General features: G+C 39.4%; 1 protein-coding gene across 1 annotated transcript in view; it reads left to right on the top strand.

The window, feature by feature from the left end:
* Positions 1-21,106, top strand: part of PITPNM1 (phosphatidylinositol transfer protein membrane associated 1) — a 1,523,951-nt gene that overhangs the window by 791,862 nt on the left and 710,983 nt on the right. The window contains exons 7-8 of the mRNA XM_044084149.1: positions 3,511-3,606; positions 4,562-4,669. Of these exons, the coding sequence (XP_043940084.1) occupies positions 3,511-3,606; positions 4,562-4,669 (204 nt within the window). The remainder of the gene's footprint in view (positions 1-3,510; positions 3,607-4,561; positions 4,670-21,106) is intronic.

Genomic DNA, 21,106 nt, shown 5'->3' on the forward strand with positions numbered 1-21,106 from the left:
AGACGCAGATGGAAAGCATAACCCAATAACATACAACTCCAAAATACTGCTTAACAAATGTTATACTCAAATTTACTGCTGGTTTGTATAAAGGGTGCAGGGAGATGTAATTTAATTCACTTTTCTGAATGACATTCATAAACATGCAAGAGGCTCAAGACATCTCTCGACAGTAATGCTACTGTATAACTGCAAACCAGGCTTAAAAACATTTGTCGGAAATAGCTGAATTCTGCACATCCATAAAATATGTATGTGGCAGCATCAGAAGATATACATTTTTGAAATTTTAGGTAGGTGTTGGGAGTCATAACGCCACCCCATACCCACCTAGCCTTCCCAAAATGTGCATAGTCCTTCAAATGCTGCTTTTTCCTGGCTCTGTAGCACAATGGGATGAATGCCTGACTGCTACCTAGGTCGGTGACTGGAGTTCAGTTTGAGCAGGTACAGGAGGAATCATGCAGATGGACCAAGGAATGAAGGGGCAGAGCTTGCTCACCTGTCTCCCAGGAGGTAGGAGGTGGAATGTGTGCATGCCCAGGGACAAATACAAGACGTCTAATTTTCCTCAAGGAAGCATCCAGGTGATGTCTTTGCATGTATGGGAAGACATCCTGATAAGTTCATGTCCTTGTAGGAGCAACGGGCAGTTAAGTACTATCATTTATTGTAATTTCTGCCCATTGGTTGTTGCTAAGTAGGTGCAGGGAGTAGTGCTTAAAGTAAAAAAATAAATAAATAAACTGCCCCAATGGATGCCTTAATGACGGCCACTCTTGTTCAGTACTTGTCCTTGGTGAACAAGAAGCAAATGGGCAATTGGCCAAGAGTGAAGTAATGATTGGCAGTAAGAGGTAAAGTGTCACAAAAAATTCAGTACATTTTGAGTTTAGATAACACATTTCTGGATGCACCCCTGCTTTGATCTTGCTGTGACAGGATGGCTAGACTGAATTTACAAGTAAAATATGGTTGCCTGCCAAGATTAAGCAAAAAATATATGCAAAAAGCTACAGCAGTCCCAGAGGCACAGCCAGTTCAGTCAGTACCTCTGTCTTATTCCTCACAGCATTACTGAGTCTGTACACTCCATGTCCCACAACTGCTGCTTTTTGCATAGCTTAACCTCCATCTTTGTCTCCTACCATTGTCAAGAAATGGTCTCTTGCTACTTCTGCTGTCAAAACATAGTCTCTAGTTCTCACTTTGTTCATAGGTGCCTACAAGGACGGCCACAGGTTGTAAAAATGCATAGATGATATCCAAAACAAACTACAGATCTCTTGTTAGTACAGCAAACCACTTTTATTTTATGTTTAATGTTTGCAGTCTTTATGCTCCAAGTTGCAACTTGTCCATTGGTCGGCTTTATCGTGGATGGTGATGTTATCTGAAAGAAATCTTGTTAGTATTAACTATAATACTGTTAATGTATTGCTCTAAACTGTGGCAACCACAATGGCTTTTCTTGTTCTTCTCCCTTTTCTTTCAGCTGTTAATCCTGAGTATAACAGTTTTAATGCTCTGATGTACTATCGTTTTTTGTCAGCAAATGTTATATAGTCATTAAAGTCCAAGCTGTGTCATCCACAACAGCTTTTTTCTTCTTCTGTCTTTATATGTTTATTGCTGCCACTGAATCACACACCAGTTTAAGCAGCAGTAAAGCTGCCAGACTACTGCAGGTCAACATACCTTTGATGGGCGTGTCCTTTAGATATTGAGAGAGTTTCTCTCTCCAAACATATGACACTAGGCAGTAACTCATTGCTCAGCAGCAGAACTTTTGTACTTCAGTTGCCATGCCCAAGCAACAAACCACAGTTTCTACTGGGCATCTTTGCTTCTGACTCTTTGATGAATGAATGTATTGGATTACCAAAACACACAAAACACTGCAGTACAGGGAACTGCTTTAGTTACAAGGTATAATGGAATACTTATCTAATAATAATCACAGTTTTTAAGTTGGAGAGTAGTTAATTCAAATAAAACCTTGACAGTTGGATGGAAAATCGTAAATTTACCACTGGTCTGGCCCAGGTGTTTCTTATGCTCAGTGGCCATCGATAAGAAAGGTATTATCTTAACTAATGCCCCCCCTACACATATCCTTAGCTACATGCCTACTAACATGTACCCCCCATGTGATACTTGGGACCCAATCAGCTTTGGATGCGCAGATAGGCTTGTAAGGGCCCTAGTGGTCATTAGCCTAGTAACAACCTATGAACCTATGTAAAACAGATAGATGCAAATGTGCAGTTAACAAGGTTGCTTAATGGTCCATTAGGAGTAATAACTGGATTATTTATGCCTCTAATGTGTGCTGATTATATCCATGCATTTCACAAACAAAACTTGTGAGGTTTGCACTTACATCACGCATAGCAGTTATGTGAAAAGAAGCTAGTTAACTAAATAACTGTGGACATGTTCCGTTGTTTCTTTTTTGGGGGAATACACTTCATACGCATGCTTTGTCTGTGTCTTCTATTTAAACAGAAGTAAAACTTAACACATTTTTGGGTGCATTTTAACAAACTCTTCTTCTTTCTATTTTTAAACGTAATAATTGATGTTTACCCTACAGTTGCATTTTGTTTAGCATAGTTCTTTTTCAGTGTCTTTGGAATCTGCATCGGGTTCTGAACCAAAATTATTGTTGAATTTGACAGTGGTTTGAATTGCGTAGTGGCAGCTTACTGTCCATTTTATACAATCTGCTACACTTGTCAAAGCATGCATTGTAATTTTTTTCATTTACACCCTTTTGTGCCTAACTGTATGTTCTAAACAGTAGTATACAAATGAATCTAAAGTCACTTGCAGGCAGAGATCTGATGGGTCTACCCCATGGCAAATTATTAGGTATGACACCTCCATCAATAGCATCCATTTTGGAGTGGGCCTACTTCCTGGGAGTTAGCTGCACAGGAGGATATCTGTGCGTCCTTTTTTCTCAGGTTTGAGTAAATAAAATGGTATTTTAGAACTGAATTTTGTGAAGAAATGGTGAAAAGTGTTTTGCTGTGTCATGGCCTGGTAATAATAAACAACAAGGCCTATAAGGCACTGATGTTACAATCCGGGAGCAATCAGGAAAATAAAAATAAAAATATGTAGAAATGTTTAAAACAATGAAGCCATGCAATCATTTTTAGGACCGTCACTAGATGTCACACTAATGCATCTGGATTTTAGATAAAGGTGGTACAGATTCAATTCCTAAAGCTGGGAGACATTGTGAACGTTCATTAAACTAAGTCCTTTAGGATGCTGGCTGCCAGACAAACCTGGACTGTGACTGAAAGAGAAAAATCATTTAAGTAAATTAATTAATTATCCTTAAATAACCAAAATATGATTATAAAAAGAGCAACAGTAATCCACGCTTGACCACACCAATAATTGTCTGCCCTAGGCTGTAAAGAAATAACAGGAACACTGGCAGTTGTTGAAAGAGTTGCACGTCACCTTTGATTTATTTTCCTTTCTGCTATACAGGTGGTGTTTCTCCACAGAGTTTCTCAGAGTGGCGAATGCAGAATATTGCTCGGGACTCCGAAAACAGTTCAGAAGATGAGTTCTTTGATGCCCATGGTATGTATTGCTGGACTGCAGAGAAATTAGCAAAAATCTTTTATTTTTTCAACCAATTGCATTTATTTGTTTTGCTCCTGTTTTTAATTGTGTCACAGAATAGGAACCCCTGTTTCTAATACCACTTGATGTACCATCAGGCCAAGATCCTGCCAGGCACTTAGTGGCCCCACTAGCTCACCAAAGGTTCTGTTGGCCTTTTTCCATTATTTACTCAGCCCAAGGAAGGATATTGTTTCACCTTTTGCAGTACTTCCACCTCTGAAAACCGTAAAAGCCACCCAGAATATTTCCACCTGCAAAGACAGTAGAAGACACCCAGTACTGATATACAGGCTGATATCTTTGCTAAATGGAAGTTAATACAGTGTTGCAGTGAACATAACAGGTGAAACAGCTGTGCATCTAGAGTAACTCCTCTGATAGGAGTTGTGTAGTGTTGTACCAGCAGTTGATTTTTACTACTAACAAGTATATGTCTCAACCTTATCACCATTAGCCCACCATAGACTCAGTGTCCAGTTTGTTGTGTACTTGAAATGGTCTTTGTCTTTCTCTTATCCTGGTATTTTGTTGTGAGTTCCAAAAATTGGATATTACAGAGAAATAATCTGGCAGACAAGGAAGGCAGTGCAGGCACAGGGTACAAACTAAAAATGTACTTTTACAGAGAGTTCACTTACCATGGTAAGAATGGGTAATGCATACGATTTTACAGCAAAGCACTGGCAGCAGTCCCGGAAAGTAAGCTGACAAACATATCAGAATAATATAAAATTAATGAAGGGTATAGTAACAGGAAGCAGGTTAAGGTACACGGGCACAGAATCCCAGTTTGCCTTAAGAATAGTATCCCAGTTCAAGTTAGTAAAACATTTTTATGCATTTGCTGGAGGACCATTGCACGGAGCACTTAAAAACTAATGTCTTTTTCTTCCTCATATGCAACATACAGAAGATTTTTCTGACAGCGACGAGGTGTTCTCCAAGGAAATTACCAAGTGGAACTCCAGTGATTTCATTGACAAATTTGAGACAGTGGGAGAGAATGAGGAAAGCCAAGGTGAGTGCTCAGTGTCTACAGTATGAAAGGGTTTGAAGAGAAAAGGAGCAGGACACTGGGTAATGCTCAACATTTTAAAGTAACTGCTTAATTATAGCACACAAGCAGGCTTCTTCAGCAGTGTATCCAGACCTGAATTCTTTGCAGGAAACTTGTTAAATGTAAATGTTCACATGAATGTGCCTACAACAGTTAAAGCTGTTGTATTTGCTGAAGAAAAGAAGTGCTTCATTTTGGTTATCTGCCATGGATATGGATGTTCTTAACATAAAGTTAGCCACAAGCAGTAAGATGTGTAAAGAAGTTTAAAGAAAGTGACAAATGGTTAACAGCTGTGATATTTAATGTGTTGGCCTATACAGTTTGCTTAAAGATATCTTTCAACTGTTTCTCTATAGATAAGCCTAACTGATATTCACATCCCGACCCCACCCCCTGCCCAGAAAACCACAGTGAAAAAATTCTCTAAAGCAAATTTCACACTCCTCAAAACCGAGGTGGAATCCTTCAAAGCCCCCGGGCCTGTGGAAAATACGGCCCAGACCGCAGAATCCTTTATAAATGCATTCTATGAACACCTTCAGGAATGCATGGATCATGCAATCCCAAATAAAACCAAGACCCAATCCTCCAAAGGCAGACGTCCTGTCTGGTGAACCCCAGCTATAAACAAACTATACAATAGAAGGAGGAAGCTACTACATGATAGAGCAAAATCCCAAAAAGGGAAGGCGTCTCTGATCAGTATTAGCAAAAAACTACGGGCACTCATAAAATCGTCTAAGGCCAGCTTTGAGAGTAAAACTGCACAGGACACTAAGGATAATTACAAGGCTTTCTTTAGTTATGTTAGGAACCTGGGTGGGAATTCCCAGATATGCTCAGAATTAGCCCAAAATGACAAAAAATACACCGAACCCACAAACATTGCCAACATCCTAGCTGACAGGTTCAGCGCAAACTTCTCCCCCCCCCTCCCCACCAAAAGGGCAAATATCTATCCCAGCAGAGTGCTGCCCCCCCTGACATCTCAGATGCTCAGGTAAGAGCTGCCCTCTCCAAAGCAAGAAACACAGCATCAATCGGACCAGACGGTGTCCCGGGCTGCGTCCTACATGAACTCCAAAAAGAGCTAAACCCAAACATAAAACTACTGTTCAATCTCAGCCTTACTACAGGATATGTACCCAAAGAGTAGCGTACAGCAACGGTGGTCCCTCTCCACAAAGGTGGTGCCTCAACAGATCCTGGAAACGATCGCCCCATAAGTCTGACTAGCTTTGTCTGCAAAGCTATGGAAAGGATCATCATGGACCTTATAAATAAAGATATTGGGGACCTACAGACACTGGATCCTACCCAGTTCGGCTTTGTTAAGGGCAGATCCTGCCTCTTAAACCTGGTCGATTTCTTTGAAACAGTCACCAAGGCCATTGACGAGGGGAAGGTGGTCCACACAGCCTACCTGGACCTCGCAAAAGCCTTCGATACAATACCCCACTCGGGCATTATAGATAAGCTCACCAGCTTAAATATAAACTCCTATGTCACTAGATGGGTTGCAAACTGGCTCAAGGACCGAACCCACATGGTTAGAATTGCTGGAGCCATGTCAGACTCCAAACCAGTTACAAGTGGCATCCCACAAGGCTCAGTCCTGGGACCTCTCTTGTTCGGTATATATTTCTCAGAGGTACAGGCCAACACGGAAGGACTGTGGCTGACCAAGTTCGCAGATGACTGCAAACTGGGTGCCATAATTGACTCTCCAGCTGATACAAGCATCTTCCAAAAGGGCCTCATAGAAACAGTCAACTGGTGCCAGAGCCATGGCCTCAAGCTAAATGCCAAAAAGTGTATAGTCATCCCCTTTGGCAAAAACAACGTACCCACAAATGACCACATAAGTGGTAATCCATTAAGTATGGAAGAAGTAATTAGGGACCTGGGGACCCAAGTTGATAGCAATCTCTCATTTGACAACCACGTGGCCAAAGTGGTTAGAAAAACATTTTATATAGCCCACCTAATCATGAAGGGATTCACATCTAGATCAGGGGAGGTCATCATGCCTCTTTACTCATCTCTCATCAGGCCCATAATTGAGTACAATGCCCCTTTTGGGATGTACCTTACCAGACACCTGCAGCAACTGGAAAGACCCCAAAAGTACCTCACCAAGAGGATCAAAGGGCTCAAACTGATGCCATATGCTGCCCGGTTAAAGAAACTCTAGTTCTACTCAGTGGCATACCACCTGCTCAGAGGCGATCTATGCCTGATGTATAAAGCCATGTTCAACCCGGAATTAATGGACATGCTGCACCTCAGAAAATCCAAATCCCATCGAGCTACGCGCTCGAGAGACTTGAACTTCAGCACTGAAATAAATAGGACATGCTGGAGGGACAGATTCATAACCCAGAGGCTCCCTTCACTCTGGAATAAAATCCCAGTCCAGGTTAGGCAGAGTCCCTCATTGACTCTCTTCAAGAGGAATCTTGATGAGTGGATGGGGGATCTTCTGTGTCACTGTTAGACAGAGGCACAGTATACTAACCTCAAAAAAGGGCATAGCAAAATTAATTTAAAATGGGTGGCGAAAGCCAAACACACTCTGGCTAGGCTTATAAATGCCCTAGGGCAGATAGCCTAGTTTGAACCTATGAACCTATGAACCTATGATCTTTGGAGACCTCTGACTTCAGTTTCACAGGGCTTAATATGACTCAACATCTAGCTTGTGTATCCTTGGAAACTTCTGCAGCTTTAGCCTCTGCCAATTTGTCTGCTAGTATTTTATTTCATTTCCTACTTATTTAATGAATAACTAGTCCACCATATCCTTAAAATTACATTTTGTATTCAGTTTAGCTGTTTGTTCAGTCTTTAGAAATGCTCAAAATAGACAGCTGCCTGTTTCCAAGAATGATTCATAAGCTTTTGTTTCATTAAGTGACATTCACAATTTTTCAATATGTATATGAATCAAGTTTGTGCCTTCAGGATCTGTATTTTTGAAGCCTGTTATATTTTTTTCCTAGGTCTTTGCCTTACTTGCCTAACAACCGTAAGCCCCTTCTGTTCAAAGTTTCATAGCCTGTTTATCCTCCTCATTGCATTGATTACTGGATTCACAAAACTCATCTCATGGAATGGAACAATCTTTCTAGCAGAAATGTACCTACTAGTGTCTAAACTGTTATTCACAAGGAGTACTAGAATGCATTAACCAACTTGGTGGAAGGCCAGTAATAAGACATCCATAGGAAGATTAGTTTTGTTTAGCCTGTCTTCCGACTCTTGGACTTGTGACATCCATGCCACCTAAGCAGGGCTTGCAACACACTGACCTTACGATTCTGGCATGCTTCTGTCTGTAAGTTTCCTGTGGGTCATGTAGAGTTTTACTGAGCTTCACTCATCTTCTCCATTGCCTGCTTTTTCCCCAACTCAGAGGTCTTTGTGTCTTTTCTCTCTAGGCTAGGCTTATTCTCTAATGACAGCAGGCTGTTTTGATCTGTGCCATTTGTTATCTCTTCTAGTTATGTAGGTGGAGCCTATAGGAGGTCTCATGTTTCTTTTGGTTTGAGTGACTTGCCAGAGTCCTTGAGCTCTGCTAACCAGGTGCTAGAATGTCAGTACTTTTGTTCACATTTTTCTGGGCCCTCTGGGTTAGCTTTAATGGCTTTGAGTGGACTAGCATTAGGGCCCTTCCCTCTGTTTTTGCTGATATCTTTTCCACCCAGCATGGTCCAAACTTGGCACAAATGGTGGAGGCTTGCTTGTCTGGTCAAGAGTCAAGTCTGGCAGTGGACCCAATGACAGATCCTTTAGTTTCCACACTAGTTTATCTTAGTGCAGGATGTACACAAGACCAAGTGCCAGCTAAGACAATGTCTGGTGAGCTCATGTTGACTGATCACCCTATGCTGGATTCAGGGGTACTATTGTGCCTGCATTGCTACAATTCATTTGTGAGGCCAGTAAAGCACAGGTCATGCGCCTTGCTTTGAGGAAAGTAAGAAGAAGCATTCTGTTTTTACTCACATTAGAAATGGACTGGGGAGTTTCTCTGCTAAAACCTTCTACTCTGTATCAGTTATCCTTGTCTTCAGATGCAAATGTTTCCCTTTAAAGTCTTGCTTTGCAAGTTTTCAGTTCTATAACAAATTTCTCAGTGGTGAATTGGAGTGAATCGGGGGTCACTTTCTCCACCCCCTTCTCCTGAAGGATTTGGACTTTAGAGATCTATTGCAAGTCATGTAGGAGAGAGGCGCGCAGTCTCCTGGAGACCACCACTCTGCAAGCTTGAGTACAGATGTTGTGTAGCCTCTCCAGTTTATTTCCTAGGTAATTCATCAACGTGTGAAAGAACTCATTGTTATACTGTGACCTGCCATGTTGTAAGTCATGCTTTGTTATGGCTTCCATTGAGAAATTTTCATTTGGTGAGAATTACGCTGGCAAATGAAGTGGAGATCATCCACTCCATTTGCCTTCTTGCCTTCTGACACAGTGATCTGGACACATTGCCCTATGGGTAGTGGTCCCAAGATTGGCTCTCATCTTGTATGACTACCATGGCACTCAGGAAGAGTACAATTATGTGATGTCCAGAAGGGTTTGTAGCTTACCTCTCTGGAATGCAATGAGAATGTATAGTATTAGTCAGCATACTTCCTTCATTTTATTTCCACAGACTCTCCCTGCCTCAACCCGGCCAAAGGAAGCTGGCAGATGGGGTAGGCTGGGTCTTTGTGACAGCCCAGTTAGTCTGAGGGATGGGAGTTGGCCATAGACCTTATACCAGGTTTTGCATTAAGCAGGTTCTGCTTCTCACGTTAATGATGGTATAGCCATCACTTAAGTCACAGCCCTTAGTGGAGCCCCTGCTTTAGGTCCGGCTGTAAGGGAGGTGTCATTGTAGTAATGATCGATATTCTACACTGATGATGGGTTTACAGAAGGTCGATCATGTCTAACCAATCTGATTCATTTTTATTTGGATATCATGAGTATATCAGATTTTACCTTCCAAATGTTCTTTATTTGGACATTGCAAATACTTTTTTGACTCTGTGCAACACAAAGAGAAAATTAACAATATGCTATCCATGAAAATGAATAACTATGTAGTAAGATGAGTTGCAAACTGGTTGGAAGGCAGGACTTGTAAAGTAAGAATGAAGAACTTCTTGTTATGAAAGTAGTAAATCTTGGTGTTCTCTAGGGGTTGATGTTGGGTCCCCTCTTGTTTGGTATATGTATTTCTAATTTTCCTACACAACAAAAGATATGGTTTACCAAATTTGCTAATGTCACCAAAACTGGGACTGTAGTAACCAAAACTATTGATCGTGGGGTGCTACAAATGTTTAAGGATACACTGTATGAGTTGACTGTGTTGAAAGGAATGACATTTAAATGTTAAAAAAATGTGTGGTTTTATGTTTTAGAGTCAACCATTCTTGCTACCTCTATGCCCTGAGTAATTGCATTCTGTTGGCTGGAAACTGTATTAGGGATCTTGGGTTAAGGTAATCTCTGATCTCAGATTTGGTGTGCATTTAAGATCAGTAGTTACATCTTTTGGCATAATGAAGGTTCTCCTATGCTGTATATCTGGCAGGGATGATATTGTCTTGATTCCTCTGTACACATCGGTTGTAATACCCAGTACTGAATACAGCGCTTATTTTGGGTCTATATTATAACATCGAAGTCTTAACTTTGAATGCTATAATATTGAACCCATTCGATCGAAACACCATAAAATCGAACAGTCAGAATAGTGAATTTTTCCCAGGGAAAAAATTTGCTGTTCCAACAAACATACACACAGCACAAGCACACCAAACTAAATAATCCACACACATACACTTCACAAACCCCTACACTAAACCATACATACACTACTAGCTATCCACTTACCTTAATCCAACCCTAACCCTAAGGTCCGTAACTACCGCGCACTCACCTAACCTGGTCCCTAACCCTAATGTCCCTATCGCACACTCACCTTACCCGCTCCCTAACCCTAAAGTCCTTATCCCACACTCACCTTACCCGCTCCCTAACCCTAAAGTCCCTATTGCACACTCACCTTACCCGCTCCCTAACCCTAAGGTCCCTATCGCACACTCACCTTTATTTTTCACCCTTACCTTAACCCAGTCTGTAACTTCGCTCCACAGTTGAAGAAATAGCGAAGCTGCAGAAACGGCCCACCGAATACTTTCCCTAGGAAAGTATTCGATATTCTGCAGCTTCGCTATTGTCAGCATTCGATGCATAGGGTTCGAAATTATAGCATTTGAAGTTTTAAGACTTTGATGTTATAATATAGACCCCTTATTTTACCTGTATAATCTGTCTAGATAAGGAAATTAGAAACATTCATAAAATGTTTGCCAAGCAGATATTTACAGTCAAGCGCCTTAGCTATAGTAATAATCTTAAGCAGATCTTACTATACACCATAATGTAAAAGTTAGTTAGAAGAGACCTCACCTTCATCTTAACTGTTATAAAAATTGCATCTTGGGTACAGCTTTGAGTGTTGAATTTGTTCAACATTCCTTTGCTGCAAGGAACAATAGTGTCTTTGCCTTCATTAAGAATGCCCATACGGAATTATTTTTTTCCATCAGAGAGCTGGTAGACTGTGGAATACTCTACCAGTATGTTTAAGGAAAGCTGAAAGTCTAGAAACATGTTCTGCTCAGCAAACGTAGGGAGTCAGCATGACCTGTTCTTAAAATGAGTGCTTTCTTTCATTATTCCTACACCAAGAACTTCATCAGATTTTAAGAACAGGTTCTGGTGACTCCCTAAGTTTGCAGAGTAGAATGTGTTTCTAGTTTTTCTTTGTTTTTCTATTATATGCAGGGTTACCAGATTTCCAACTGGCCAGGTAGGGACAAAGTCTTTCACAGCAAGTGAAGACTTAAAAAAAAAAAAAATGAGTGCTTTCTTTCATTATTCCTACACCAAGAACTTCATCAGATTTTAAGAACAGGTTCTGGTGACTCCCTAAGTTTGCAGAGTAGAATGTGTTTCTAGTTTTTCTTTGTTTTTCTGTTATATGCAGGGTTGCCAGATTTCCAACTGGCCAGGTAGGGACAAAGTCTTTCACAGCAAGTGAAGACTTAAAAAAAAAAAAAAAGGTCTTCCACGCTAGATCTTTAATGCGAAACATCAGAGTTCCGCATTAAACAAAAGTAGCTCTGTGTTTGTTTATTTATTTTTTTTGATTGGCCCGGGCCAATCAAAAATAAACAAACACGGAGCTACTTCTGTTTAATGCAAAACATCGCAGTTCCGCATTAAACAGAAGTAGCTCTGTTTTGCAATTTTTTTGATTGGCCCATATACCAGTATACGGGCCAATCAAAAATCACTAAAAATTGAGCTACTTCTGTTTAATGCGGAACTGCGATGTTCCACATTAAACACAAGAAGCTGTGTGCTTAGCAATTTTTGATTGGCCCGTATACTGGTATATGGGCCAATCAAAAAAAAAAAAAAACAAAGCGGTGGCTTCCCGGGATTTAAACCGGCAGTGTGGGACTCGGGATCAGGCCCTCCCAAATAGGGACGTCTGGCAACCCTGGTATGCCACTTTGGTGTTTTTGAAAGCTGAAAGTCTGTTACTACAAAAAACATTCTGGGACAAATGGTTTGATGAAGCGGTAGTTGATCCAGAATTAAATAGTTATAAATTCTTAAATGACCTGTAGTTCAGCTCTGAGTCTGACTCTTTATGAGCTCTGAACATTGACTATGACAAGATACACAGCTGTTCATTTTGGACAGCCAGGAGTATGCCTTCTCTTATGTAGCTCTGTATTTTCAGGCGTTCAAGCTTGGTGGAGTTCGCATTTCTTGACGTAGTGACACTGGTTTTGTAGTGGGGGATGAGCTTCTGAAATGGATGTATGTTGTCTCCCCCTTTCCATTCAGGGCAGCAGGGGGATTTTAAGCCTTTGCAACAAATTGATCTGCACTTCCTGTTTGACAGTGGCAGGCAACTAGTTCCTATGCAGCTGTCCCTTTATGTTCTGAGGGTGTGATTAACTAAATACAGACATTATGTCTTTCTGTAGTATGTAGTTATTTACAGCAAGACTCTTGCACATGTCTATGACTTGGTCTTCCTGGCCTGTATCCTTCTAGAGGTCCTACCTGTCTTACGTATCACATCTCTGAGGTTGGTGATTGTCATTCCTTTTAACCACCATCCTGTCTCCTTGGCTTAGTCATAACAGGAGAATGTGCACACTGGTAGATGAAGTTTTTCTTTTGGAGTGAATGTTCTCTGGCCTTTGCATTTACTTAAGTTCATGCTGCTTGGAATCTGAGATTCTAGGATGTTTGTCCTGGTGGCCTGCCCTGCTTTACTCACTTGTCTGCTTTACAAGTTTTACTAATAGGAGTACTCATTTCCCTTTCTGGCCTATTACCTTACCTAGTTTTTCTTGACCTGCATCTCTTCAAATCACTCTTTCCAGTTTGAGTCAATTACTGATGACGAAAACATGAAGTTTACTTGGGGAATCTTTATTTCTTCTGGTGTTATTGTTTCACTTCTGTTTGGTCACTGGCATGACTGATGTCTGAGGTTAATTTATGTCTGTCCATCCATCCACCGATAGGGGTAGAGCCCATGAGGCACATCAGCAAGAAAGTATACAGACAGTGTATTGGTCTTATTGTATGTTTTGGGACCTCATTCCACTTCTTGAGTGGACATGAAGGTAGGTTCTAAATAAAAATAACTAAATTTTCTAAAAGTTGAACTATATCCATATAAAGAGTGACATCAGCAAGACATAAGAATAGTTTGGTTATGCATCTGAAGCTTGCTTAAACTTCACTATATTCTCTCTTTCCTCTTTGACATTGCTTTCCATTGGTTCATCAGGATCACCTGCACTTTAGCCTGTCACAGAGGCGCCGGAAGCTGTTGAAGACTGGGGGGGGGGGGTGACAGGGGCACTTAGTCATCTAAAAAGGGAAATGTTTTTAAAACTATTTACTACCACAACATAGGTTCATTTGGAGGACATTTTAAGCCTAGCCAATTTCCATTTTGGCGCATGAATTAATATTTCCTGATTGGTCTTACCTATCTCATGACTGATAATTGTATATTAGCCCTAGTGAGAATAAATGTGATCACACTGTAGATAATTTGAGGGGACACATGTAAGGGATGCAGCATTTAGGAACTGCCTTAATCCATTAATGGCATGAGGGGTAATCCTTGAGTACATTTTCTATTACCCATCCTTAGAGCCAAGTTGCATTTGAATATGGACAGGGATGAGCTTTGTTTTATTTGACTGGATAGTCTGTTCTGGATATATATCCATGTCTCCACAACATTCAGTTTAGATACCTGGACTAAGTATTTCCGATGCCATTTGACTTGCTGATGTTCAGTAGGTCCATCTCTGTTAGGTCAGAGGATGCCTTGTATGCCACACATGTCACCTGTAAGCACTCTGTAGGATACTGAGTATAGTGATAAATCTTTGAGGTTCTCCATGCAAGACATACTGTTTAGGACTTGTATCCTTTTAGTAACGTATCTCTGTAGGTATTCCAATTGTTGCATGGATCTGGACAGATACATGTCAAAGTGGGCATTATACAAAATGATTGACCCAATGAGGGCTTTGTAAAGGGGGACAATCACATCTCTAGATCTAGTCACAATCAATTTGTTTATAAGCTGTGCAATATAGAAAGACTTTCTTATGACTCTGGGCACATGTTGGTCAAACAAGTTCCCAAATGCCAAATGCCAAACAACTGGGTCAGTTCTCAGGGGGCATTGTCAGTTTGGAAGTTCCCTGGAGTAGATGACTTCCCAAAGGATATGATATTGTATTTCTTGAAGTTTAGTTTCAATTCATGATTCTGAAACCAGTTATTGTTTGGGACAAACCTTCCTGCATGATGGTTAAGTCATTTGGGGATACAATAACTGCTCCTAGCTTGCAGTCATCTCAGACTTACTCACACAAAGCACTTTGGTATTTTCTTTTACTTTCGAGATGTATATACCAAACAGAAATCTCTCAGCACCAAACCCTGGGGGACTCCACTGGTGACTGGTCTCTTCCCCTATTTTGATCTCCTGCATCCTGTGAACAAGCATACATATGTATGTTCTTTGATTCACCCTTCTGATTTTATTAACCTGATTGTATTAAATTATATTCCTTGTATAATACAGCACCACTTGTTAGAATGTGTTTTAAATTTGTAGTTTGGAACAGTCTTCTAGTGAGCAATGAAATAAAACATATGAACCAATAATGATAAAACTACCCATTTCAGAAAATTTCAACCATAAAAGGCCACTCAAACTCATTTCAATCCACCAATATCAGTAAATATGCAAAATCTCTGCAGAAGTAAGTCATCTAAATAATTCCACATTAAACGGATCTGTAACTAATGAAAAGGTTGCTACTAGCAAACAACTTTATATTTCATTGTTCCATGTACAAATAAAGTACCTGTTGCCCTTGAACAATAAATTTCCTATGCTACATTAAAAAATGATAAGCTAGTAATTTTGCAATAGGAAATGGATGGCAAATAATGGCTGATAATGGGTTCATAGTTACTAAGTAACTCCTCCAAAGGAGGACATTCATAGGACTGCAGCATCCACTCCCATTAAAGTACACCACAGTACAGTATCAGCAATCCATCTGCATACTGTGGGAGTAGTACCCACAGTCTTCTGCATCAAAAGCAAGCATACTACCTGTTGTGCTACTAATAATGAAAACAACTTAGCATAAGTAGCATTAAACTTCTCTTCCCTTGAAGCTCTCAGTTCCTTGTAAAATTCAGTTGACAATCAACTAAATCTCTCAACTTTGCAGCTCAAGAAATCTTGAAAAAGCCAAAGTTTATTTGGGGGGGGGGGGGGGGCAAAGGGCCAAAACCAGAGGCACATTTTAAATAGTGCTTGTATAGTCTTAGAAAGTTGCTAAAATAAAGTGTTTTGTGTTAGCATGTGTTTCCTGAAAGATAGTAAGACTGAAACTTAAAGAGATATCATTATTTAGTGAATTCAGTTCTCACTAACTTGCCAGAAAAACACAAATTTTAAGAGGAACAGACCAAAAGTATGAGCCAAATATTCTGTGAAAATCTGGACAGTGGAGAGCTATGGACTCAACTCCCTGAATCACAAGTGGTGGTATGGGTAGAGAATTCAGGCTCTTGTTTGAGCCTGAGTAACACTAACCACCAGGTATACATAATTGGGGCATCTTACACACACACACACACACACACACACACACACACACACACACACACACACACATGTGTGTGGGGGCAGCATAACTCCTACAAATGAAAGACCAAAACTCTCCTTACCAGCATGACTCTGGCAGCACCAGTGGAACAGCAGCAGCATAACTCCTGTAACACAGAGCAATAAAAAAACACAAACAGCTAGTTTAGTTAAACTTCCCCGTGTGAATCCACATTAGAGTGAAAACTCCAGTTCATTAAATTTTCCCTGACAGGTCTTGAAGCTGTAAAAGTTGGGGGGGGGGCTCCTGCTCCCCCTGGCTCTATAGTTCCAGCACCCATGGCCTGTCAGACTATAGCATCTCATGCACCTTCTGTGCACTATTTGCCTTGTAGTCAGTCATGTACAACCTTTCATTAGACAAGCTCTTTGCAATATACCATATATGTATGGAATTAACAGCTGCTCAGCTTGGCTTCTGTTGGGTTTTCTTATTGGTAGTCTAATAGTACTCCATATCTGATGGCTTTATGGCACTTTGGTCTCCTGTTTTTCCACATGTTAAGCATTCCAGTTTCAGGGTTCTGCTTTCCTTCCCATTTTGTTCTTCATTTCAGACAGGGGTGTGTATTGATCAAGGATAGAATTTGAGGGTAACTGAGGATGTTCATTGTTAGATCACTGTTGCAGTAGTCTAAGCTATATGGGGTCTATCCTGCAAGGATATGACAGCAGGGGTATAGCCTGCTAAGGATATGACAACAAAACAGCTTTCACATGCTCTAACAGCTGAACAGCTCAGGCAGAGCAGTGTAAAATCAGTGATTAGAGTGCCAAAACTTTAGAGCTTTCTTCCCATCAAAGTGCACTTTCCCTGCAAGCTTTACGTAACTGATGGTCTGCAAATGCTTAACCAAGGCTAGGCAGAAAAATACCTCATGAAGAAAATCTTCACATTATCATTTTTTCTAAAGAAAACTACATTTTTGTCAAAAATTATAAATGGAGGTTAGGATCATTGTTTTTAGTGGTTGCCATTAAAACTTTTACCTCAAAACATTACATTTTAGTTAAGATTCCTTTTTGGGAAAATCCTTCTGAAGTACCACTTTTTATGAGAGAAATGTTTACTGCTTTGTTAGAATCTGTAGATAGGGACTAGGACTTAAAGTTTTTTTTTGGGGGGGGGGGGTTGTCATTCCAAATTTTTCATCAAAATTTTAAATTTCCAATCAGGTGGCTCACTGATGCTTAAAAGTTCCTGTACTAACTTGTCAGGCACTTTTTCCAGGCTTCGGGATCCTCATTTCTTCCCTCCCCATTTACATGAAGAAAAAAAAAAAAGCTGTATGGGAGTCTTTGGCCTTTAAGCCAACTATCTCAGTCAATGAGTGAGTCTACTATTGCTATATCAGGTACCTTAGACTTCTCAATGATTTCTGTCAATCCCTCAGGTATTGCTCCTCAAGAAGATACTAATGACTGGAAAACAGGCACATCTCCTGTGGAATAGGGAGAATCACACTTTGTCAGTGTCAGAGGAGGAGGCGGATGATGCTCTACCACAAAGTCACCTTTTGTAGCCTGAATCAAAAGGAAGGGACTCATCCTTGAGTCTGTCTTTTCCTGATGGTGGCCTTCCAGGAAATTAAAATAGAAAGTTAGGCATTTTCTTCTCCTGTTTCACATAGGATGGACAGTGAAGATTAGATGGCTTTTGTCAAAGCTTATTTCAAGCCTTTCAGTTTTTGAGTTCTGCCTCTTGCCAAAGTTTAAAAAAAAATGTTTTTTCCCTGTCAGATACTGATTCTTAGTTTGAGGGACAGGAGTTACATTTGGATTTTGTTTCTCAAGTGTCTACACCATAGGAGAGGGAATCCCATTCTGAAGAACGTTTTTATTCAGATTCCCCCAATAGCTTCAGCACTACACAAGAGCAGTATTAAAATTAATTTCTGTATCTACATTCAGAAATGCCAGTATAGAAGGGAATACTGGTACTGCACTATAGTAATGATTGACTGGCATCTCACGATTGAGCCCACTAATACCATGTGCCCAGGGCAGCTGCCCTTTTCACTCAACCCTAGCTGTGTTATTACCTGCAGACTCACCATATGCAACTGCAGGTTTTTGCTAATGCAGAAAAGCTAATAGCTTTACAAATGCAAGAAACTGGTCTTTTCAAATGGTAGAACATTACAATTGTTCATGATTTCCATTTTCTAGCCTGTTTACTTAGAAAAAATCTGTTTTCTGGAGTATATGCTAAGAAAATTAGTCCATACTTCCAAATGTATAAAAACGGGAAATTATTGTATTTTTATAGAAACTTAATATGATCAATACACTTATACCCCTGAGAAGCCCAGATCACAACATTGTATTGCTTATATCCAACCTTTATCCTGTTACAGTATGTATCCAAGATACATTACAGCCAAGAAAAAACATTTTATTTAATAACACTAGCCTAAACTGCAGTCACTGATAAGACTGCTGCCACTTCATATTTTAAATCACTCTGCATAATATATGCAACTACTTTACAATATAACATGCAGTTTACACCAAGAAATTATTTTACACACATTACTAAGAACCAAAATTATTTTTTTTGCTTTGTTACACCTTTAGTTCTTTCATTGTCATTCTAAACATTAATGAAATGAGAATTATACTTTCAGTCCTCCCACCAGTTTAACACAGTCAACAATCATCTAGTCTTTTTAGTCGCTAATTCTTGTAGAAGCACTGTTTTCATGTCTAAACTACATCCTGTGAAAGCAATACTTCACATTTATCTTCTATTTTTACAGCACTGCTGGTCTTCTTCCTCATCATCTTGACCACCTAACACTGGTCTCTGGTTCAAGAATAAGGTGCTCCTGATTTTTCTAGTCAGCTCCTGGGCCTTTCTAGTCACTTATTTATTTTCCTTTGGAATAATAAGAAAGGTTTCACTACCAAGGTCTTTCTGTGGGATTTTGTTACTGTCACAAGAATGGCAGGCAGTGTTGCCTTCAGCTTGCTGACTCACTGTTCACTGAGTAAATGTTGTACTCCCTGCTTAGCTAGTTCTAGATTCAAAAATGTTGATTCTCCAGGGAAAAATATTCTGCAGACAGCTGGATATAGCAACTTGAATTTCACAACTGCATCTTCACATTCCATAACTACAAGAATGAGTTTAACTTTCTTCTTTCTGGTATACAGTGAATAATTTTCCACAAACTCTCTGGTGCCCTCAGTTTTTAGTATTTTACCCTTCTGTCTCAGTTTTGTCAGGAGCATCACTCTCTGCTGATTTGACTACATCTTTACTAATAAAAGTCTTGGCTTCTTTCTCATGGCCAGATTTGAAGCATAGACATGGCATGCTCTTTTAATTAGCAAACCTTGCTGTGGAGTACCAGTCCATTTGCTTATTTGTCCATTTATAAAATGAATGCAATCTATTCCATCAAGTTTCTCTGGTATAGCAGTAAATCTAAAGTTTTCTCTGTGTTCTTGGTCTTCTATCTCTACTGTTTTTTTAAGTAGCTCTTCTTGAGAAGCTTCATATTCACCCAGCCTTTCTGTCATTTCAACCTCTAATTTCTGAAAAATTAATTATCAAGGTGCTGCTTACTGTGATGGATCCAAAGTCTTCTTAAGACACTAAGGTCTTGCTCGCTGGATTCTGCTGAAAACAAAGTCTAGTTATAATTGCATTTACAGTCTGTTGCCCACAGAAACTTGCAGAATGTACACTGATGCAGCACCAAACTCTGTCACTTTAAAAGCAGTAACCAATAAATAACTTTTTATAACAAACCACATGGACCACTGTTGCAGTGTTAGTTATACTGTACCACTTTTTACTTCTCATTCAGCATAAATGATGTGAGAGGTGTAACATACACAAATACCTCAGAACAAATGATGTGAGAGGTGTAACATACCCAAATACCTCTAACAATTTTATCTGCTATAGACTCTTTATAGTGTTTTTACATCCTGTTTTTCTTCTTGGTATTCTATTTTAGACTTGTTTTGACACATCGGTTTGCTGATGTTTGCAAGAAAATATATTTTTATCCTGTAGAGAAACAATGCTGATATTGTCTTTTAAGGAATAATCTTGTGCAAATGCTGACTTGATCATTCAAACTTCCTTGCTTAACAATGGCATATAATAAAAACACGTACAGATTGTTTTCCTGTTAGTAACATGTCCATTCTTCAAGGAAGCAGGTTAGCTTTCTTGCTGACAATGTGAAATGCATACATCCTGTTTTTTACATTTTTGCTATGTCTGTAAGAGGTCAGCTGTCTTGCTGACGATGTAAACTGCATACATTCTTGCTGATTTTGTAGTAAAACATGTCCATTAAGCAAATTCCTTATTTTTTCAAGCCACAGTCATTTAGTAGGGATGCTAATCATATATTACTAAACTCTATTTCTACATTTAAGCAAGCTTTATTTTATACCTTATTTATTTTGCATATTTGTAGCAGAATTACTTTCAACCTTAATACATTGTTGATCATACTCTTACAATTCCTTTTTTTAAACATACTAACAAAACATTTTATAATATGTATTTTTTCTTTGGATACCAGTCAAAATGCAATTTTACACAGTTAATACAATGATAAAAAGTATTAATACCAGAACTGAGTGTATAATTTAGTCTAACAACTTTTTTCTTGCAGACCATTCTGTGAAAATAGTTCACCAGTTATCGGCTGTGTCTGTTTTAGTTTTAACTTGATTAATTTTTTCTCTTGCAATCACAGAACCCAATTTATGACTTAAAACTTTTTTATTAACTCTTTGCAACTGTTGAATTAACTGTTAAGGGGCAAGAACTATGTGCTACTGCAAGCATTTATACACTGCTGAAAATATACACTTTCAATGTCATTTTAACCATAACATTGTGGTCATAGTTTTGAACTGCCCATAAACTTTAATTGACAGTAAAGTCAACATCTTAAACACCTTGGTAAAGTACTGAACTGGGCTTAGATTATAAATATTTGAATGTAATTATTTAAAAAAAACATGATTTATACATTGAGGAATGCTGTTTACATATTAGTCCATTAGCTGTATGAGTACAATATTGTAATATAATTTTCCTCTAACTGTGGTAACCAATA

Source organism: Protopterus annectens, chromosome 9.part0, assembly GCF_019279795.1.
Source record: "Protopterus annectens isolate FY-2018-M chromosome 9.part0, PAN1.0, whole genome shotgun sequence".
NCBI lineage: Eukaryota > Metazoa > Chordata > Ceratodontiformes > Protopteridae > Protopterus > Protopterus annectens.